The 24438-nt window shown below is 41.7% G+C and overlaps 1 protein-coding gene across 1 annotated transcript in view; it reads left to right on the top strand.

The window, feature by feature from the left end:
- Positions 1-23696, top strand: part of LOC148901651 (progesterone receptor-like) — a 59450-nt gene extending 35754 nt beyond the window's left edge. Inside the window, exon 9 of the mRNA XM_088989557.1 lies at positions 22778-23696. Coding sequence (XP_088845683.1) covers positions 22778-22831 — 54 coding nt within the window. The 3' untranslated portion in view covers positions 22832-23696. The remainder of the gene's footprint in view (positions 1-22777) is intronic.
- The last annotated feature ends 742 nt before the right edge of the window (positions 23697-24438 follow it).

Raw genomic sequence — 24438 nt, 5'->3', positions numbered from 1 at the left:
GAGCCAAACATTTGTGTAAATTGATGTTGAACATTCTTCAGCGTGACTGCCCCCAACGGTGATAAAAACACACTAGTCATAAGCGTGATGTATCTCTATTCACATGCCCCTAACATCACCTAGCATAAACTCACTCGTATCTTGAAAATATCAGATAATGAAATATTTATGTTCTGACCTTTCTCTGTAATGATTTTATGATTTAATTTTTTTCCTGCTGTACCCTAAATGTGCTCGGAGAATATAAAACACACCCAGGCAGCAAGCGTGGCAGAGACCAAAGATGATCTATTGAGACAATGCCAGCCGCGCTCCACTTGTAAATATCAACAACAGTCAAGCAGATTATTCATCAGTCTGGCATTTTCCTTTCCATCACTTTGTCTCTTTGAGGACTCAAACATTGGCAGAGATGCCTCTCAGTGCCTTTCAATTTCACCTTAATGGCCAACTTGAATGACAGATATTAAAAAAACAAAAACAAACGATAGATATCCAATGAGAGTTGTCAATCCAAAACCGTGAGCACATCACCTTTAGGCAAAATATAGCGAGTCATAAAGATGAAATGTAGCGGTGTAAAATTAATATTGTTACATTTATAACATCAGGTCCACTCAACCCTGTCACTGCCAAGTGGACTTTAATGAGATTGCAGTGAGCCTTTGGAGCAATTTTATGTAGATTGGTAAAATGCTAATTTGAAGCGTGACCTCGCTTTTTGCCATAGAACATCACTTTCATTTTTTTTATCTGCATATTATTACCAAAGGAACAAATAGAAACTTGAGACAGGAAAGCTTTAATAAAATCAGCAGGTAAAAGGCAGCCGCATAATTAATCCTGGAAAGGGGAAGTCTTGCACAGACAATGGTTGACTCTCAAATTCATAATTGGTCCTGTTATTGATATTCTCAGTGCGGCTCCTGAAACACTGATGACTTTTCCACATGGTGGGAAAAAAGAACCGCCGGGCGAGACATGCCGAACTGCCTCCTTTTACCTCACTGAACTTCGAATTATCTCAACTAGAACCATAAAACCCCTGTCGATAAATAGACAAATTTGCCAAATGACTAACCAAACTCATTTCTCAACCAGGAACCTGAATGTGGTTGTACTTGAGGGGACGGGCAGTGGCTGCAATGTGTGATAGTCTGTCATTGCATTTGCTCTACCTAACCTTTCCTGACACCTGGAGTCAGGGACCCCCCCTCAAAATGTGTAATATTCAATCTTCCTGACAGCTCTGCTAATGACCAGGAGGAACCAAAACAGAGGTAATAGGTGAGCCTCAAAATTGTGTTCAAATTATCTCTGATAATGATTCCCTTCCATGTACAAAAAAAAAGAAATATGTAGGGCGTGCGCGTGTGTGCGTGCGTGTCTCTGTGTGTGTGAGTGGCAGTGTGTTTACATCAGGAGAATGTCGAATGGCGGAGCTAATTATCAGCTCCATTAAAGGTAAGTATAGCCATCTGCATCCCGGGCAGGTTTTAATGAAGGACAGCAGACAGCAGGCTGGACTCTTTCATGTGTCATACATTGTGGGTCAATCTCCACGCCTCCACTGTGCCATAGTGCCCACTACACTTATATTTCCAACGTTTCACTGGATCGGTATGCTTCCTCACTTTGTTTCAGTCCCAATGCAGTCAGACACCATTCAGGTTCCTCCTGGTCATTCGCAGTTACATTTCAATCCGGTTTTCGACACAAACACTCTACTGAGTCAGCATTACTGAAAGTGTCCAGTGACATCCTAATGTCAGCCGATGATGATCACCACACAGTCCTGGTCATGCTCATGCCCAAACATTTTCCTGTGAGGGTCACATAACTTTTCCCTTCTCTGATGGGGGGCCGGTGTCAGTTTGTAACAGAAAAAAAGGTGACGATCGTAGGGGAGCTTAAAAAAATGTATTGTTTTCCAGAAAGCCACACATAACCAAATAACCCTTTTCAGGTTCTTTACAGAAATAAGTCAGGAGACAAATAATAACACTATTAATGAAATAAATAATAACTAAATAACCCTCTCTGAGTTCTTCATAGAAAAAACAGGAAATAGATAACACGATATGAAATAAATAACTAAATAACTCTCTCTGGGTTCTTCATAGAAAAAAAAGCCATGGAACATTAACTTTCTGTTGTGCAATGCACAATCTTAACAGATAAAAGTTCAGCTCAATTGTCAGAGCAGAATCTCTCTGACACATATGAGCAGTCTCTTAAAGTTGTTGTGTTCCTTCCTTATAATCCTTTTGTAGGTTCCAGTAGGCTTGTAGACACCGCTGTTTGCAGCTCTCTCTCTCATCAACTTCCCTGTGAAAACCACAAAGGAAGCAGGTTGAGAAAGTGAACTAAGTGATACAGCACCTACACAGCACAATATATTTCACTACCAGTATGGCTGTAAGGATGGATTTTATCCCAGTAGATATTATTATGATTATATTTGTTCATGCTCAGAATGAACCATTCAAGTCAGAAAAGTGAGCTTACCTTTGTATGTTCATCAGTGTGAACTGTGGGTCTGCATCTGGCTGGTGAGAAGTTGAATATCAGGTTCCATTCTAGTTACAGCCAGTTTCAAGCACTGATGCAAATGTTCATCTGTCAATCTTGATCTCATCGGAGATTTCAGCAGTTTCATGCGAGAAAAGCTTTCCTCGCAGATATACGTGCTGCCAAAAATTGTGGACATTTTCATTGCATGTTTTTTGATGTTTGGATATGTGTCATTTGGGAGGGCGGCTTAGAAGTCAATGAGACTGTTGGGCTTGAATGCGTCTTTCAGAACATCACAGTTCTGTAACTAAGGTCCAACTTCTCCATGGTTTGGTACATGTTGGTACAATGTTCAAAGAGCAATTTTGATTGGATGATTGACCTAGGTGGCCGTTGATGTCGAAACAGGTAAACACCCCCTTTTAAATAAACCTGACGAGTAAAAAAGTGACGAGTACCGTACACTTCAGGTTGAATGGACCGAAGGATTCGCCTTTGTGGAGAAAAAAGGTTCTTCCGTGATTCTAATTTGCAATGAAACAATGCCATGAATGAAACAGTTGAATATCAGTGGCACTTTGACAAGCCCCATGCTAACGTTAGCATCAATATACTTTTGTGAGAGACAGCAGAAAGCAAGCGTGCAAGCTAATGAGCACTGTGCAGGCTAGCAAGCAGTACTACTGCGGCGGCTGGACAGACAAACATAGAACACTGTTCTATGCTCGTCTGTCTCCAGCCTAATATCAGGAATTTAGGTGTTGGTTTTGATTCAGCAATGTCCATGAATCTAAATGCAAAGTTTGTGGCAAAAACAGTTTCTTCCACTTGAGGAACGTTTCAAAAATTAGGTCACTGGTATCAAGGGGTGAACTTCCCCTAGATTATTGTAACAGCCTTTTTACGTGTTTTAATAAGAATGACATGGAGCGTCTCCGGGTTATCCAGAACTCTGCTGCAAGACTCTTAACCCAAACTAGCAAGAGGCCACACATCACCCCTGTGCTGGCCTCACTGCAATACTTACCTGTACATTTTAGAACCCATTTTAAGATCTTAGTTCTCACTTTCAGATCTTTGCATGGACAAGCTCCCTCTTATCTGTCTGATTTTATCCAGTTTTATTCCCCCACCCGCAGTCTGAGATCATCTGACCAACGGTTGCTGGTTGTCCCCCGTACCTGATTTAAAACTAGAGGTGACAGAGCTTTTTGAAACTTTTAAAAATCATTTAAATACTTTTTTTTATATAAACAGGCGTTTGATTTACTGTTATGTTCTATGTTTTTTAGGACTGTTTTAAAATTTATGAAGCACTTTGTGGTTTTACCTGTCAAAAGTGCTATATAAATAAAGCTTACTTACCATTGAAGTTGAGCCTCAACAATTATTCTTTCTCTGTGTGTTGCACTCGAATTAGCTGCATTATTCATCTGTCTTTTTTTGGTATACAAGATCAATATGCTGTTGGAGTAAATCAGCATTTGAAACGGTGGCCGCAACAGATTTTGCGTGGTTGCGTTGAGCGCCTCGGGTTGTTCGCTGTGCATTTTCTCTCCTCCCAAACCATCTCACGGATGAACATAAAGACTTACACCACAACTGGGCACGGTAGACCCCATGCGCAGTCTCTGAGCGCCCCTCGCAGAGTCAGAATGACATGTCAAGTATGAGCCAACAAGAGTGACAATCTGTCTTCAATTTAGCAATTTTGTTGCTTTATTTCGCGACTTTTCGGGCCATTCTTGCAACTGTTTTATCCATGCCAAAAATTAAACCAAATCACACACCAAGCGTGGTCCTCATGTCAGCAGCATTTGTATTTGCTGCAAGATGGTGAGAAGATGTGAATTTGCTAAAGTTGTGATTCTGAAGTCCTGACGATAAGTTTGAGCTCTGTGCAATCTCTGCGCGCTTTGAATCTGTAGGGAAAAAAAATGTCATTTTAGCGTATGTTCATACAATGTGAAATATGACTTATTGTGATTCCTTACTTTGAATCACTTTCAATTTGAATGTACAAATTGTCATTAAAACAATCCAATTGACTGCTTTCCAAAAGAACACATTGACGCAAGTGAGGTTAGGGCCACCTAACCCCCCCCCCCCTTGACAATCTTTTCATTTTCTCACATGGCAACAATTTTTGCACTCTTGCACATCTGTGCGTCACTTCTCTGCACCCATGATTATAAATGAATAATTTGGTGCATATTCGCTTGAACTTGCACCACCTATTTTAACAAAGCAACAAGTCAACTAAGGGCATGTTTTATCTCGAGTTACCAACCCTCATGATCTAATTTTTACTGTATCTTATACAATGATGGGCGAGGAGGGGAAATACAAGATTATGATGCTGCCTCACTATTGCTTAATGATACCTCATTAGAATATCCATAAATTAGTATTTGATAATTGTGGGAAAAATATTTACTTTTTCACAATATTATGTTTTTTGACGTATTTTCAAAATAAATAGATTGTCAGAATAAATCGACATTCCCAAAATAGAATTTGCCTCTTACACGCTGTATCCTTTGTCTACCGTGATGTTTTAAAGTTGCTGTTTTGCTATTTACTTATTTTTTTGTGTCTTTTTCTTGTTTGTGTTCAAAGAATGACTCTCCAGTCATCAGTTCTAACCTCAACATTTTCCCACATGGAGTCAATAATGTCCATCTGTCGAGCTTTCTGTCTGCAGCACGTACTTCAATTCACAGCTGCAGAAAGACTGCATAGTTTTTTTTTTTTTCATAAAATCCTAACATACTGTGCCAAATATAAAGAATGTGCTTTATTTGATAAAAACCAAACTCCTTAATGAATTACACATCAATGTATTGCATCTCTCTGGTGAACCAGATTGTAGAGCTGCACGTAATATGTCCATCTCCATTTCGTCTCGAACGCATGTAACTCTCATTTGTAGATTTCTAATCCGCAATGCTTCAATCTATCACCGTCGCCGCGCAGGCCTCCCCTTGTTTCTTCCCTCAAATTACAACCTTTATAAGTGCACTTAACTTTCCAGAGCTGGTGAATTATGAATGATATGAAATATTTAAACAGCAGTGCGGAGCTCAGGAAAAAAGCCCATAATCAGGAGGATTACAAGGTGGTCTATACTTTACCAAACAAACCCAAAACTGTGTACTGCATAGTGTTTTGACCTTTTCGTAGCACACTGGTTTTCTAAACATGTGTTGCCTTTGCACTGGGAAAGCGAGACAGGACGAAAGAGGTCTGTCTTCCATGTGAGCTGTGATCTAACTCGCTGTGAAAGCCGAGGATGGCGGTTTGGAATAGAAAGTTAGCAAACCCAAAGGCGTGTTGGCGTGATTGGATGCAGATTTATCTATGACCCCTTGATGGGAGGAGTCACCCTGAGCCCTGAGGCTATGAACTTTCCAAATATACATGAGCGCACACAAACACGCGCACACACACAGAAAAACAAAGTCATACCTCTAATCCCCCGCGCTCATAAATCGCACCTCTCGTGAAATTAAAAGACAAGGTGACCCAGCTTGGTCCGGGGCCACCTGAGAGGTGGCGCTGCACGGCGGGCTGCAGGAATCTATTCTTCTCACCCCAGAGAGGAACTTACTCAAGCATAGCAGCGGTTATTTTGCCACTCTTGCTTGTCCTGTGCTCTGCACTAATCCTTCCATGTCTGCCTTGAAGTCACTACCAGTTAGGTCTTTCAACGACACGTGCCTGTAAATGTGTGTCAGCGGCACGGCTGAACGACCGACGAATTTCCCCAACGACGCCCTGCCGTGGGCTAGCAGTGCGCTTTTGTGTGATATTAATGCGCTACAGATTACAGTGGATCAACTGTGTGTGCCGTAAATATTCTATTGTCACTTTAATGCCTCCATCAAGGGCTTCGACTGGTGAAATTCAGTCTGCTGGTGTTTCCATCCCCTCTGGCTTCTGCCAGCTAGTAGGCTCTCCCACATACATCTGCACACACTGCTTGCACACACACGTGACTACAGAGAGACTGAAATAGAGAAAATGAAAGAAGTTGAGTGAGAGAAAGGACATTGCGCACACACACTCCAGATTCTGCCCCAGGCTTTTTTTCCCGTCACAGATGATCAGGCCCAGTTTTGGCTTCAGCTCAGCTCCGGCCAAGCCCTGGTCCTGGAGCCAAACTGTTAAAAGACATCAAGTCAGCAGAGAGATGCACCGCTGCTTCCTCTCACTGCTAACCGCAGGACACTAGAATGTGTGTGTCTGTGTGTTTGTGTGTGCTTGTGCGTGCGTGCGTGGGTGCGTGTGTGTGTATGTGTGTGTGTGTGTGTGTGTGTGTGTGTGTGTGTGTGTGCGTGTGCGTGTGTGTGTGTGTGTGTGTGCGCATGTGCGGGCACGTGAGCAGTACTGTGCAAAAGGCCATCATTCAATTAGCTTTGTTAGGATTGCTACATCTAGCTCTTGATCACTGTCTTTATGAGAATCCTATGAAAAAAAAAAAACTGCCAGACATTGATATTGCCTTCCATGACACTTTTGTTACATACTCATAACAAATGTACAAGACAAAATAGCAAATTATTTTTTAATGCATGAAAACACGATGAGATTCCAAAGTTCATATTCAGTTCAGACGATCCCCACCTTACGAACGAGATACTTTCCGAGTGGTTGGTCGTAAGGTGAATTTTGTCGTAAGTTGCTTTAGTGATATATTTTGTATGTTTAAGTCAAACATTGAACCGAGAAGTATAAAACACAGACGCTCTGACAGTTGTAAAATAAATTCACACCTACTGTAGTAAGTACAACGACATATCCTTGGGTCTTCAGTAAGCCAGGACTTTTTGTTTTGCATCGCATCCTCCTGCAGCGTCAACTGGGAAGAGGGATTTCCTCCCCGCTCACATACTCTACACAGCTAATCGTAAACGAGGTCGGTGGGCGGAGCCTGAACTCGTTGGCAACACTTCAGCATAGCCACGCTGATTGGTCAGCCTTGGTGTCCGTCGCGTAAACATGTAACCCTTGAAACATCTAATTTACAGCATGTCTGTCCGAACTTATTCGCAAAAATGTTCGTGTGTACCGTTATTCGTAACTCAAATGTTCATAAATTGGGGAGTGTCTGTATTTACACAAGGACAAAATTGAGTAGATTCCTTCTAGTATATGAAGAGCAAATATTCTGAAACAGATAGTCACCCTGAGCCTTGAGGCTGTGGACTTCCAATGAAGAATGACAGAAATAAGAAAATATATTTCGGTTAAGATATTTGCCTACAGTTTGTTTTATATTGTGCTGTATATTTTGTCTTGCCCACCACACACAGAACCAGATCAACTTTTTCTTTTTTTATTTAATTTTGCATGGTTCGGTCATGTACAACTATAATCATGTGCCTGTAAAGCAGGGGTCGGGAACTTGTGGCTCGCGAGCCATATATGGCTCTTTTGATGATTGCATATGGCTCGCCGATAAACATTACATATTATAATACATATTGTCGTTTTTTTCGTCGTTCATTTCCCGTTGGGGCTGCAGTTGGCGGAAAGCGCAATTTTGATTGGATGACACTGACCGAGAATGGCCGAAAGCGCCATGTTGATTGGATGATAGTGGCCGTCATGTTGAAACAGGTAAACGCCGCTTTAAATGAGCCCAACTTGTGCACTTCAGCCTGAATGCACCGGAGAATTAGAGGAGCGAAAATGTTCTGATTCTAATTTGCAATGAAACAATACCATCGATGAAACAGTCGAATGTCAGTGACATTTTAACAAGCCCCATGTTAACGTTAGCATCGACATACTTCTGCGAGATGTAGATTGCAGATAGCAAGTGTGGAAGCTTATGAGCCGTGTGCAGGCTAGCTAGCAGTAACTTCGCCTCTGGACCGGCAAATTGAATTTCATTCCGATCGTTTTCCTGGATTTTTACCAAACACGAGGAACGGAAAACCATCCATGTTAACGGTGAGTACTATCACAAAGTTATTTTAAATAATACATTCTGATATTTTGTTGAAAAGTGGCCGCGCGTGCGCGTGTGTGTGTGCGCGCGCACGCGAGCGTTTGTATGTGCGCACGCGCGTGCGTGTGGCTCTCGCTGAAAAACATTTCTAAATATTTTACTTTTATGGCTCTCTTAGTCAAAAAGGTTCCCGACCCCTGCTGTAAAGTGTCCTTGAGAGTTTTGAAAGGTGCTTATAAATGAAATGTATGATTATTATTATTATTTTTATTATTATTATTATTATTATTATTATTATTATTATTATTATTATTATTATTATTATTATAGCATTGAAAAATACCAGTAAAGGCAATCTGCCAGTAGGCATAGCAAAATGTAGTTCTCAATGGCACTTGCCGGATTTTACGCTTCATCTCAGCAGCTCAAAGTTTTTGAGCCTCCTTGACAGCTCTCACAATGTTTTTGTCATCAACTGCATCTGTTTTTTCTACTTTGGGACATTCCAAATGGTTGTATGTTATAGCCTCACTGTTACTGTACTTTTGGAGGGCCATTAGACAGTAGAACCTTAAAATTGGAATATGCCAAAGGCACACAAGATAAAAAGCGTCAATGTTGTGAGATGTCAGTGTAATGTGACGATAACCATGATTCAAAAATAGAACATATTGCAGTGGGAAATTGCAACACAAGTAGCATACATCTTTCCATCCAGGCTTCTTAAGAACAACATGGCAAAGGCAACTAGACAACATCAATAATTAAGACGGAGAGAAGGATTCACCTTTGAATATTCGTCAGTATATCACTCATGTGTCTATCACACATCATCCCTAAGTGACACTCTACACTTCTGTCTACTACACTTTATCATGCTTCTTCAAAATGAGATATATTTTATTCTCTCGTATGAGTGTAAGGGTGGCCTTATTAAACTATGGAGTGAATAAGATTGAAATTGCTTGTGCACAGTTAATAAATAAAAGATTTTTGGATGTTGTCAATTTCCATTTTGTTGGTGGAAAATGTTGCCTCAAATGTTGAACATTGTAGTTAACTAATGAATTAGAAAAAAGTCTAGTACAAAAATAATATCATGAAGAACAGGCCATCTTTGTAAACTAAAACCCTTCCATTTGGCATCATATCTTTCCCATGATGAGAGTAAAATGGTAGTTGTTGACATTGGAATATGCTCATTGTTATTATTGTCTTTCTCATCATGAGATCTCAGCATGTGTTTCTGTTACCTTGTGATGAGGCATGTTTTATGATTGGCTCACTGCCTTATCAAGGACCACAAGAAATCAAGCGTCTCAAGACCTTTACACATTCCTGCTTATACACTACGCCTTTGATGTAAGCAGAGTGAGCATGTCCTGAGACACACACACACACACACGTGTACCCTAATGAGTCTTTGCATGTACTGGAGCATGCAAAACCTTCTCGTTGATGAGGTCAGAGGTAGAATATTTGGAACAGCCTTCCGGTCTCTCTGGGCGCACCACATGCCTGTTGCAGCTCAGTGAGCAGACTGTCAAGGCTTATGTAAATGACGGACTGCTCAGATGTGAAATCAGCCCTGTATTAAATGGTTTTGTTCCACCTGTCAGAGCTGATTAGTTCAAAAGCTGCGTAGGTATTGTGCTGATTGTATTCACGTAGGAGAACAGAGAAAGGGAAAACAAGAAATCCACAGATCATTTCAGCAAAGAGCATATGTGTAGGTAGCAGGGTGCAATTGCTTTCTGAAGTGTGATCACTTATAGTCACAGTGATCCCATGAGAGATTACTGCGCCGCTTTTTTGAGGCCGCTGGGCAACCCTCCACAGATGCAAGATGATGGCGATCCGCCCACCTGTGTATCCGGGAACACTTCACCTGTCTCTTCAAACTAAGATGTTCTCGTTCCATTCCAAAAGAAACAATCGCGGTTCTCATTAGTCTAACCTCACGCTGTGAGGGCTCGATTTTGGACGCGCACAAAATCCTGCAATGCAGGTGGCAATGTTCTTCAGTCCTGGGATGGGATAGTGGGAGCAAATTAAAGTGGTTTGTGTGTCTGTGTGTGGAGATGGGGGATCAAGTTGGTGCAGAGAGAATGCGATACACAGGGGAAAGAAGTTGAGAGGGCCAACGTGGACACGCTGTCTGGAAGAATCCCTTTATTAAGCAAGTCTTTGAAAAGGCCACAGAAAAAGAAAAGGTCTCGGCCAAATACCGAAAAGAATGTTGAGAGGAAAGACGAGCGCGGCCAGAGCGAGATAAGGCGGTTAGCTGCACACTGGGGCGGCTCTCGTGTCATTGGATCAAGTTTCCTCTGCTCTTGTGTGTGTGCGTGTTTGAGTTTTCTTGCATGCGTTCATCTCCATCCATTTGAGCCCCAAGTCAATACTGACCCCGCTGACATTCCGAAGTGCTCTGTCTGTGTTCATGGTCCAGTGAGGTTGCTGACAAAGCCATGATGGCCAATGGCTGAATGTGTGTGTGTGTGTGCGTGTGTTTGTGTGTGTGTGTGTGTGTGTGTGTGTGTGTGTGTGTGGCGCCTCCAGGTTAGTGTCACTTGACTGAGTTTAGAGATGGAAGCACGGAATCAGGAGCCAAGGAGAGATAACTAAGTCTTAATATTTCTGTCCAACCCAAGAGATGTCTGGATCCCATGTGCCGCTTTTTGTATTTTTTTTTCTCAAGCTCTTCTTCTGGGCTTCAAAGCATCTTGAGAGGAGCGCTGCTTTGAAAGTGATTTTCAAGTGTGGGCTTTATCTGTGTGTGGGAAATCACCCTGGAGCTGTTTTGTAAGCTTAGCCACCTTTGAATAGATTAACAGGGCCTTAGGATAAAGAGATCCGCCAAGCTAGCACAGAACACCAAACCGCTTACCATCTTCTCGAGTGTCGCCGCGGAAGCAACAACAAATCTGCCTGCATAGTCAAAGTTGGATGGTATGAGTATTGAAGCAAATCTAAGAAGTTATTAACCGTGATTGAGGTCTGATAGCAATTAGTCTCACTCCAGCACACAGACTGACTCCTGTCTAATGATATCATTGACCTTGTCACCTCCCAGAGGTCAAAGTGTCCATGTTAAACCATGCGTAATGGTTCCGTGTTTAGACTACATAGGCCTGTCCGACTAAATGGTGATGGATCGCTTCTTTTGGCCGCCTTCAGTATGCGTTTCATCAAATGATACGGGCCCCAACATGATACGCTGTTGATTAAATCAATACCCCAAGGAAATGAACGCTGGGCTCTATTTCAATGCAATAACACAGCAGCTTTAGGTGCGCGCACATACCGGCACACGTATGAGCGAGTGAGCTTGTACCCTTGAGGAGCTTTTGTACGGAACACCAAATCCAGGGACAAGGACATTGTGTTTGTTTGCAATATGCTTTGGAAATGAGGCCGTAAATGCGCGCCTCTCCGGAGCGAGCCGCGATCATCACAAAGTAAAAATCTCATCAGCGATGACAGACTCAATGATGCCACTCATTTACCGCCTCTGGTTTTAAAATCAGGGGACTGAGGGGGAGATGGAAAATGACAGAAGGCCCAGCAGGGTCCTGCAAACGACTGGAGCTTTTTCTATTTCCCCTGACTTGTTTATTAGATTTATTTTGTCGAGAAGCGGCCAGCTGCTGCAGAGGCAGAAAAACTAATGAAGCTGGTGGAATGATGAAGTAGGGCAAATGTGGATGTGGTAGATATGAAAGAATACCCCCGACCGGCATGTCGGGGATACTTAGCAGGACAGGTGCTGCCCCGAGGCAGCGCACATGAACAAATCTCGCCACACCATCAGTCACACTGCAGGCAGAGCTCATGACAGCAAATTATTTTGGGCTTCTTTTTTCAACAGCTTTCATTTTTATCATCTTTTCTTTTCTTTTTTTGTTGACTCACCCCAGGGGTGACCCCGAGCAGCAACCCCCAATCTAATGACCGGCACAGTTTGACACTCATTAAAGGTGGTCAATTAACCAGAGGGCCCAGAGTCACTTTCATTTGAAGAATTGTTAAGGTCTATTTCAGTCTACCTTCAAACACACTGAGGGCTGGATTGATGGGTCGGGGGCTGGGTATACCCAAATCTTGATTGGCTCAAGTTCTGTCCGACATAAAGATGGGCAGGGGGGAGCCTTAAAAAAAAAAAGAGAGAATAAGACCAAAAAGAAAACAGCCCTGAGAGTAATTACTTTTGGTTGTTATTTGTTTTGTAAAACTGTTGTTTTATCGAAACAAACTCAAATGGTGAAAAAAAACAGTGAAATTGCCGAACAGAGCTCGGGAATGAGATCTCGTGAGAGCCAAGATGAAAAACAGAGCCATCTGCGCAGAGGGTTGGCTCTCTAAAGACAATCTGGTCTCTTCAATCCTTTGTATCACTCCTTTACACTAAATTATAAGGGACTTTTTTGAGCGTGCATGCATTGTATCTTGCAGAATGCACAAATATTTTTCCCATTGTGTATGCTTGGGTGATGCTGCTGCAATTTATCATGTTTGAGGTTTAAAATCTCAAGCCGGGCCTCAAGAGTCGTCAGCCTGGGAAGGTCAAGTCTGATTGCGCGAGAGACATTGCAGATTGGCATGGAAATAGAATCTGCTGTCTCTGTGCCAAATGTTCAGACGGACTGGCTGCCCTCAACTTCATCTTCTCATCACGCAGTCCGCTCCACCCATTTTACAATCAATTCACGATATCAGTATAATGTAAAGGAGAAAAAAAATCCTATGATGGCTGTGCTTAATAATTAGAGTGTATTACAATGTCGGCATGAACGCCATCCAGCTGTCGGTGCATCTCGGAGCCATCTGCTCAAAGTGGAACTCTTTCTCGCCATTGCTTCTGTTGCATATGGCAGATTTAGCCCAGAGACAATTTTATTTCATAACGAAACACAAGAGCCACTAATTGAGCTCATGCATGCAGAAACAACTGTCACGATGTTGTTATTCCCGTGATTATAAAACTTAATCGTTACAAGGGAAGTTCGGTTCGATGGTGTGTGAGTGCTTGTGCATGTGCATATGCATGTGCGCGTGTATTTGCATGTGTGTTCAGCTGTTGTACGTTAGGAGCGTACACTTTTGATAGGAATGAATGCATTGAGGCGTGACATGAATATGTGCCTGCTGGAATGTTGAAAGTTCTTGTCCTGCTTTTGTGCTCCTTTTGAGTTTGTGTGTGTGTGTGTATGCGTGCGTGCATGTGTGATCATCAGACTGAAATGAGTCCCTGCCCTTCATGAATATTCACTTAACCCACTCGAGCACTCCGACCTAAGTTTGTCCGATGCCAGCATCTTGTGTGTGGGAAATGTCGTTGCCTTGGTAACCACCCCTGCCGCCACCCCAAGCTACTTTGACTGTTGCAAAAATGTGTAAAAAAATGGATTCCCAACGGACAAATGGCTATGCAGTTCTCTAGGCAACTAGCACGCACATATCCAATCTCCGAGTGACCCCTTTAAACTAGGGCAGCCCTGGGGTCCCATGTTTAGGTCAGTCACCCAAGTGAGGCGTCATCTAATGCAACATGACAACTGTCCTGGCCGGTGCCCTTGACTGCGCTTTTTAGCTTCAACTGCTTTTATTGTTCAGCTCGACAGAGAGACTCAAACATTTCAAAGGTCTGCTCGCTCACACAAGTTATTATTCAGTTTCCATCACCGCCAAACAGCCGAGCCTGCTTACATTCAGAAATTCTCTGTCGCTTCATCTGCCACTTGTGCCCCCACAGATGTTAGCCAGAATTTAGGTCAGTTATTTCGCTGATGGGTGGTCAGTAATGTTTGTGTCTTGGCTTGGATTTCCCGGAATTGATACAATAACCCATTCAGCTCTGGGGCCACCCTTGAGCACAATTCTCTGTAATCCAAACACATGGTGTCAAACTCCTAGTATCAATGAAAAGCTCATTAGTTTTAGATTACAGGGAAAATGAAACGTACCGATCAAAGTGGCGACCCTCGTGCAACTTCGCAATGTTGGTCTCAAGGCTGGGATCCGTATAAAAGGGATAGAATGTGATTGGGCTACGGACACCATATAGCAATAAATAAATAAACAAAACCAAAAAGATAAATAAATGGATGGATAGATAGAAAGATAGACATACATACACACACTGCTACGGAACAAATGATTCATGCATTGCTTCCAGCAGCTGCTTCAATAGTATTTTGCTTCTCCCTTTTTACAAAGAATCATGAATTATTTTCCTTGCCTGTGTTATTATTAAAGGCTAAAAAAAGATCACACAACTACATTCTGCTAAAGTTTACCAAGTCTTCCTAAGTTTGACTATAGGGTAAAGCATTTGTAAAAAAAAAAAAAAAGAAATAATAAAAACAACTCAATATTTCTTCATAAATATGGAAACAATATAATTTCCCTCTTTTTCACCTTGCTGCCATTTATCAGGACAAACTTTTTATTAGCTTTCCAACAACAATGCAAAAAAGAAAAAATCCCCACACCTTTCTCCTCCAACTCTGTTGGCAAGGTGACTCTTTGCTGGTGTCAAACATGAAGAGCAGTTTGAGTGAAAGGGGGAAATGAGAAAGTCAGAAGGCAGCGGAGCTTCAAGGCCGGATACTGTAATTGGAAAATTGTGCAAATGCATTTTGGAGTCGTAAATGGCCAGCAGAGATAATGTCTATGATTCCAGGCGGGCCCTAATTGAGAGTAGGAGAGGGAGAGGGGTGGTGATGTTGGAGGTGGTGCAGGGTGAAATTTATGTGGACTGGAGGGGTGGGGAGGGTGCATAGATGGAAATGGGGTATTAGATGGAGGAGGTCTGAGAGCAAGCTGTTCCTTTTGAAAGAGGTGGAGCACATTCCCATTTGCATCTGTGGTTTGCACACCTGTAATGCAACTTTGTGCGTGTGTGTGTGTGTGTGTGTGTGTGTGTATGTATGTATGTATGTATGTATGTATGTGTGTGTGTGTGTGTGTGTGTGTGTGTGTGTGTGTGTGTGTGTGTGTGTGTGTGTGTGTGTGTGTGTGTGTGTGTGCGTGCGTGTGTGTGTGTGTGTGTGTGTGTGTGTGTGTGTGTGTGTGTGCGTGGTTGGGTGTGTAGGTCTCTTAAAGTTGTGTCACTGTATGTATGATTGATGGCTCTGAGAACAGAGCCTGTGCATTGTAACCCCAATTCGTCACGTAGTGGTCATAACAGTGACATCAACTGATGGCTGACATTTATGGATGTGCATTCGTGCATGTGTGCGTGTGTCTGCGTGTGCGTGTGTGTGTGTGTGTGCGTGTGTCTGCGTGTGCGTGTGTGTGTGTGTGGGGGGGGGGGGGGGTGCATGTAATAAAACCTAAAAAGCGCCTATCAATATGTCATAATTCAAGCTAATTTTACTGGAGTTTGAATGATAAAACAATAACCACAGCAGGTGCCAGCAACCTTTTTGAAACAAAGACCTGTTTTGGATTACTGATTAACGCGAGTGACTCATTAATCAGTACAGGTAAACATCCCTAGAAGAATAAATATGCTCAAATTACTTTCAATCATATGTGTTTATTAATAATTTATTATCGTCCTCTCCAGTGATGTGCGGTGAAGTTCATGGCTGGTGAGGCACTGACGTCATCATAGTCAGATTTACAAACATATGAACTCTACAGAGTAGCTTATTCACCGTTTGATTGGCAACAGTTAATGTGTTTTGTTTAAAATGTCATGTCAGCATTCTTTATATATACAAACTGTAGCATAGAAAAAAAAAGAAAAAAAACGTTATTATCGTGTTACCTTTACTTGTAAATGAAGACCATGCGCCGCTCCTTCTGAAGAAAGGCATCTATACCTTCTTTGTAGAAGCCTTCCTTATCTTTCTTCAGTTTTAAAAATCTCTCTGTCTCAATGGAGATCACTGCCAGTGAAGAAAGTCATCCTTGATCAGTCCTGTTCCGACTGTATGTTTTCAGTCTTTTCAGTGCTGAGAATGACAATCTCATCTACAGCAACAAATGGGGCTGCGCCGATCTCCTTTTTAATGTCATTTCTAATGACATCACCAACTGCTTCAATTAAATCGTTCTGTATTCTGTTTGACAGGCCAGAAAATACAGTGGATGTCTCCAAATGTCTCGCAAGCCTGTCATCTTTCTCAGCGAAAGCATGTAGTAGTTCAACATAGTCGCCACGATTAGCAGAGCCTTTACTTTCATCATTTCCACGAAATGCCAGCTGTTGTTTGGCAAGGAAGCAGGTGGCATTGATGCGATCTTTTAAAATCTCCCGGTTCTCCTTTACCTTAGCATTGTGGATGCTGATGTTGAGTCTTCGCTGTTCATCCAAAGCCAAGTCGATCCTGGACATCCCAAATGTTTTTAGCACGATTTGACTTTGGATGTGCGCGGTCGACCGCTCATGTTTGATGAGGCTCCGTTGTAAATTTTTTAGGTCGCAATATCCCATTTGAGTCCAGACATTGTCATAAGTTGAGAACAGAAGGGAGGAAAAGCAGAAAAGGCGGTTTCTTGCTGGACATCCACACAGCCAGCCTTTTCGTGTGTACCAGTCCGTCTGAAAAGAGCGAATATTATGTCCCGTTGTCTGAAGGAAACTTTTTAGCTCCGGTGTTGGTCGTCCTTTAATTATTGTCTCCTGCTTTGATTGAAAGTCCAGTTTAGAAAATTCTTTCAACTCAGCAACTTCAGCACTTAACTTGCTAACTGTTTACTGTAGCTTGCTCTCACTAACTCTCTTATTCTGCAGCCGAGGAGTCGCAAGAAGAATCTCTAATCAGCGCCCCCTGTCATGAGGCAGGAGAACTGTGTGCCTCACCTATGCACACAGTTTTGATAAAACTAAAATAAAATAAATGTAGTACAGTGTTTATAATGTACAGTGACTCTACATTATATACACCAGCTAAACTGTAGAAATTTAGTTCATATACTGAACGTGTTTGAAGGCTTTAATAGCGATATGCAGAAGGACAGCAATGCGGTCTCACTGCAGAGCAAGCCAGCACAGTTAGCATAGTGATTGCGCAATCCATGTTGAGGCTCAGCCGGCTGCTGCCTCACTGCTCGTCTCTACTTAGTATTTGAATGGTAAATGTGAAAATTCAGCCATTTTGAAAAAAAAAAATCCAAAAATGTTGAAGTTAAATGGAAAAGAACTTTAAGGTACAAATCACTAAATAAACATAACTGTTTAATTTATTTTTTCATTTGATATTTCCATGACAGGTTTCCATGATGACATGCCTCACCTGACTGCATGTCACTGGTCCTCTCTGATCATATTAACGGAGAAATCTGGTTAGCACGTATGCCTCAGAGTGCAGAGGTCATTGGATTGAGGGCCTCTATAGAGTTGGCATCTTCTCCCCATGACTGTCTGGATAGTCCGGTTTCCTTCCAAATTCCAGAAACAAACATTGGTCAGTTAACGGAACCCTTTAAATTGTCTTTAGGTGTCAGTGGTGGGCCGTCAGGGCCAGCAAGGCCTTCTCTGCTGGCCTAACATAATGAGTCATCATTATCATAATTATAATAAAAGTCAATTTCATTAAAAAAAGTATTTTTTCTAAATATATATATAATTATTCTACATACTGTTTTCTTGATGTTATATTATATCCATTTGGTTATGCTCCTTTCAGTGTTGTAATTTTAGGTCAGAGTTTTTAATCCAATCAGAATTCAGCTAGTTTGTGTCGCCAGGCTGTATGAAATTTGACCGACGCCTTCAGAATTAACAGTGAGGGCGTCTGTGCGCTGTACATGAACGGGCACATTTAGTTGATATACAGTTGCGATAGCCAATCAGATCACGAGTTGGCACAGTAAGGCCAGCTAGAGGGCCTCGCGTTGAACATGACGTACGCGTCCTATGATTGGATACTCACTTTACCTCAGCCCTCAGCGGAGGCATCCAAATCAACCTAGCTGACAACAGATCAGACCCGGAAACTTTAGCAGAAAAACCAAGTACAGTAAAGTCTCGTTATATCGATATCGGATATATCGATAATCCCGGTTATATCAATACTATTTCTATGCACGCACGGAGAAAATTACATGCAAACAGGGTCGGATATATCGATAGTCCCGGTTATATCGATATTTTTTCGGACTCCCTTGAATATCGATATAACGAGACTTTACTGTATATCTACTCGCTTTTTTAACCCACAATGGCTGAAGGAGAGGACAACTCACTGTCGCATGTAGGTAAGCCTATTCTCAAGAACAAATGAAAAAGATTTGTTATTTTCAACAAATAGTTCATTTTGTGAACGTCTTGTTGTTTTTCTTATATTAAACTGACATTTTGTAATTTAGCGTAAAATCTTGTTAAAGATTGCATATTCTTGGTGGACTTAATAAAACTTTGTGGACAAATGATTTTAAATTTCCTTTTATTTTTTAGTGTTTTTTAAGTTCTAATTGCTGATGCAGATTTATTGATGTGTAATTGCTCCAGAAAATAGCCTGTGTTGGAGACGATTAAGGTGATGCCACGCCCAGTACTGCGTGCGTGTGCTTTTGTAAATGATATCTCCAGCCGTTGTGTCATAAATTATGGTATTACGAGGGATATTTCTTCAAGTCGGACTAAGCAGGACTTCACTGAAGGCCTAGGTGTGAAATGCACCGACCGCCACTGTTAGGTGTAATGGTGAGCGCGAACGGTTCTTTGTCTATATGTGAGTGAGCCACCAGCTCAGGGTGTCCCCTGTCTACTGACCAAAAACAGCTGGTATAGGCTCCAGCACATGCGCAACCCTCATGACGATAAGAGGATTAGAAAGTGGACGGTTAGATGCTTCTATTCAACGGCCAGGTAAACAATCTCTTGATTAGAAGCACACACCGTGGCAGGTTTCATTTCTGGACCTGGATTTGACACCACTGTCAGATAAGACGATTTGCATTTTGGCCGCTGTTATGGTCCCAGAGGCCATATTGCAGTAACTCGGGGATGTTGTGTCTGGACAAAGTGTGTGTTGATGCTGAAAAGCTGTGTTAATTACATTGTTGAAACTTAATGCAATACTTTAATTTGAAATAGCTTGAATTAGTCTGTTATCTATAGGTATATACAGACGCTCCCCTATTTACCAACATTCGAGTTACGAACAACGGTACATACGAACATTTTTGTCGTAACATGTCATATTCTCTCCAGTTGTATATGTACATACCTTTATAGAGCATATATTTTTATTAAATGTTTGGTTTTCAATACAAACCAATACAGGTTACTTAACATACTGACAGCATATAAGCCTTAAAGGACAACCGACGCCTCCGGACAAGTTGTGTCCATAATTTGTAAAATCACTTCAAATGACTTCTACTGAGCGTATTTTACAAAGATTCCACCGCATATAGCTGTATTTTATGTTTTAAGACTCGCGCTGAATATTCAGGAAGTCTTGTTTTTGAGTTGGTGACGATTCCTGACGTCATGTCACATCTGGAACGCCCCTGACCGAGAAAGCGACACACAATGCATTTTGCGGTACTTTGTTTGGTCTGAAAACGTCGTGTTGATCCGTGTTGATGGCGAAATTAGAAGGAAAACACATAAATAATGTGATGGTGAATCGTTGTGTGTTGCACCAAGACAACTATTTGATATTCGCTGACACAAATTCCCAGCTGACAAATCAGCCCATTTCCAACGGAGCTTGGGCGCCATCTTCTGCATTTTTTGGGACGCTACACATGCGTCCTGACACCTCAAAATGACCCGGAAGAACTTCTTTAATCGATCGCAAACATTTATGCTTTCCTCATCAGAACTATTTGAATCATATTCATAACTGGATGAGTAACAAGAAAGCATCTTCTCCGAATCTGAAGCCATTGCTTTGATTCTCGAGCAATGCAAGACGTCTTGCCGTGACGTCACGAACTGGGGGCGGGACTTTATGAAAATGCCCAATTTGCAGCTCAATTTTTTGCAGTTTTAGCACAATTTAAGGCATTTTTATTGGTGTTTTGCATTTGACTAAAAGTATCAATTTGGGTATTTTAGGTGCTAGACAACGTTTTTCTGATGTCATTTACAAAACAAAAAAATGGTGTCAGTTGTCCTTTAAACATACATTCCATACAAAATATAGCACTGAATAGACTTATGAACAAATTCACCTTACGAACGTACAGGTACATCGTTCGTAAGTTGGGGAGCGTCCGTATATCCATTTACCCATCCATTTTCAACATTACTTTAGCTTGCTGGAGCCCATCCCAAATGACATGAGGCGGAAGGCGCTCGATATCCTTAACTGGTGACCAGTCCATCGTAGGATACACTGTTATCTATATATCTCCATATTACTTAGAAAATTTATTGTGAACTTTTAGGAATTTGAGTTGTATCAAGTCTCATGTGGCGACTGCGACTTCCAATCTCGATTTTAAACCATGTGGAACCCATTAAATCCATTGACAAACCCATGTAGCTGGGTGGGGTTCATGCAAACCTGGAGGATAGGACATGACGCTGCCAACGCGGTGTGTGCTTCTACTGCGATCTTCGGGCTCATTTCGTGTCCACCGGCCCGATGAAAAGCTCGCGAACTAAGTCAATTGGGTTATCGAATGGACAACAACGGACATAATTCAGGTAAATCATGTGACCACGTGGACTGTTTCACCTCCTTGTCAATTTGCTAACCATGCTTGCAACGGACATTGGCCGGAATTATCATGAGGAGTGCCATTTGATTACTTGATCAAAGATTATGGCCCTTGTGTACTGATGTCATGATGCCAAAAGAAATGTTAAATCATTTCGTGTTTTCTGGATTTTGGATGAGAGAAAGGTGCACATCTCTCCCCATACAAAACTGTAGAGTCGGCGACCGCTAATTATCTCTGAGAAGGTGATTGCAACCACTGGGACCTGATTAGCCAGAGGCTCAGGTGATCCACCTTTAAAACCAGACTGAGGAAGCCACTTCTGAGAAAGAAGAGGGAGAAAGGACAGCCTGGAGAGCTGTGTTACCTGTTGCAACTTCAAATAAAGAAACCTCAAAATATCCTTCCTGGATCTCGCTGAGTGAACTTTTATCATCTTTCCAACTGCTTGCTGTCGCGCCGCATAACAACTGTTTTATTGAACTCTTGATTGGAATTTAAGCCTTGTATTGTGCTAGGGTCCAAATTGACCCGTTTTCTAGTTTAGCTTTGTTAAAGGTACCCTTTACCCCCTTTTTTTTAAAGGGATATGTGCACTGTGTTTTGTTCTGTCAATCATGATGACATTTTCATATTTCCAAGAAACATTCACGAACATCAACACCAACATGTTGAGAATTTCCTACAAAGTCCCATTGAAAATTGTTTTTATGTAAAGATAGTCAAGGCCGAATTCTACTCTGTCTGTTCAATTTTTAGTACTCATAGAGAAAACACAGCTCATAACAGAAAAGCAAGTGCTATAGTGGTTGACGCCCACTACTTGTTTTGTCCAACGATTTCGATTTGTACGCTGTCAGTACACTTTGCTGTAAAATAAATACGTATTTGTAGATTTTGCAATTTGTAAGAACCTGCATCACTGAGATCCAAAATATGATTTGGTTTATTTCTGAACCTGACAGAAAGAGGTAATTATTTTATTTCACTTGATGGGTAAATGTGAATGGAGTATTATAGTGAAAATGAGTAGCTTAATGCACAAAATAAATTTTCAGCATTCCCACAATGACTCTTGTGTGTTGAGCGAGAACATTAGACTTTTGGCTACCCGTGATCAACTCTGCTTTGATGGCTTCTCCAGGGTGTCATCTCCTATTTCCTGTGAAGCTGAAGAACAGACATAAAATCTGATTATTTGATGGAAGGCATTAGCATGCGTGCATTATTTACGAACAGTGAGTGATGCATTAATTCATGAAATATTGATATGTGCATTACATGGCAAAGAACAATTCCCATGGCATGCCACATTGATTCCAGTGTAAGTTACGGACCTCTTGCACAATCCAAATGAAAGCTCACCAAAGGGCTTAAGACCTGTTGATGGCCTCTCCCTCAGGCTGCGCGGCCACAGCAGAGCAGTTGACCACTTTGAACCGGCCAATGTTAACCGATCAGGGGAAATGTGAGCGTGTGAAGTCGTTTTTGCATGGGAAGCCGACTGTGTAAAATAACATCAGGATGAAATAAAACATCAGTTGAAACTCAAAGACTGAGCCAACAAATACCGTTAAAAGGACTTATACCAGTTATTGAATTCTTTGCCTCCTCTGGTTTGCTATCATGTAACGCTCTCAACTAACAATTTTATTTGCATTTGTGGTTTCCCTACAGGCGCCATTGGCAACACATCAGAAGTTGAATAAACAACTTGCCCTGAGGCAGTGAAGACAAAAAAAAGGATTCTCACACACTTCTTCATCAGTTAATTAATCAATCAGGAGTTGGACTAGATCCCTTGTGTTTTTCAAAAGCACATATCCTCATGGGTAAACTGGAGATCATTTTGGATGACTTTGGCCGAGAGGTGGAGCACATATATTGTATGGTCCTGTGTATAAGGCACACACCAATGAATGGTGTATTTTTAAACTTTTCCAATATACAGTAAAGTCTCATTATATCGGTATGGGTTATATTGATAATACTGCTTATTAAGATACTATTTTCATTTCCCGGCAAATTTCCAGTCTTTCATGATATATTTAGTTCCGTTTAGTACGATACATGGTTATTACGATAATCTGGTTACTACGGTGCTCTTTTTCATCTCCCGCCGGCCATTTTGCTATGTTTATATCGATACAAAATCAGCTTAAGGTGAATTGCTATTTGCTTAGGGGCTTCTAGACAGTACCACCATTATCGAAATCTGTATCGTTCGCGTGACCAGCTTCCGTGTCTTGCGCAGTGTAGCAGACGCCATTTTCTACCATTTTCAACCATGGCGAAATCAAAGAATTGTGACCTTGGAACGAAATACAAGGCTATAATGGCTGTTGAGGAGAATCCAACAAGGAGCAAATCATCCATTGCAAAAGAATTCGAGGTGCCGCAAAATACTTTATCAACGTGGTTGAAGAGTAAGGATAAAATAAAGACGGCATACGAAGCGTTGGACTTCGGACCTGGATGAGAACGTCACAATACTGTAGTCTTCTTATGCAGTATACAGTTGTTTGACACAAATTTCAACCACGGGGAAACGTAAGAATTGTGATATCCGAACAACGTACAAGGCAATCGTGGCTGTGAAGGACAATCCAACAAGCAACTCCTTCATCGCGAAATAGTTTGACGTGCCACAGAATACTTCATCAACGTAAGTAATGTAAACGTTGCAGTTTTTGTTTTCCATCCATGTATTTGTGTTGTATTCAGATAACTTTATCGCTTGCAATAATCACTGTTTTTCATATCAGAATGACGATTGCAAGAGTGTGTTATAAAAATAATAAATAATGTTTTTATTTAATGCATAAGTTTATTTTTCACTTCACTACAGTACAAAAGCATGCTAGATACGCAATCCATGAACCCAATAACAAAATGACATGCCATATCAAAGATCCCCCATTTATTGCCCCCGCTTCATGCAGTACGGCAGAGGATCGGACATATCGATAGTACGGTTATATCGACATTTTTTCTGACTCCCAAGAATATAGATATAACGAGACTTTACTGTATAAGGCGCACTGGACTATAAGGCACACCTTCAATGAATGGCATGTAAAAAAAATAATCCATACTACGTGATGAGTCGCTACAGTAAAGGCTGTGGTTGCCATCTCCCCGGCCGTAACCCCATGCCGATGTGCGGCCTGACCCGGGGGCCATCTGCAACGCCAACTCGCCTAACCCGCCACCTCGCCGCGAAGTAGAATGAACTGTCTCAAAGAGGCGGCGTTGTATAAGATTTCTTTCTTATTGCTGTCAAAGGACCATATGTATCGTTGTGGCTGTGTTTTATCAGATCCGCTCAACATTCAGCA

This window comes from Hippocampus bargibanti, linkage group LG02, assembly GCF_051943395.1.
Source record: "Hippocampus bargibanti isolate YZ-2025 linkage group LG02, ASM5194339v1, whole genome shotgun sequence".
NCBI lineage: Eukaryota > Metazoa > Chordata > Actinopteri > Syngnathiformes > Syngnathidae > Hippocampus > Hippocampus bargibanti.
Note: the sequence above shows the minus strand (reverse complement) of the source record. Positions and strands in the feature narration are given on the sequence as shown.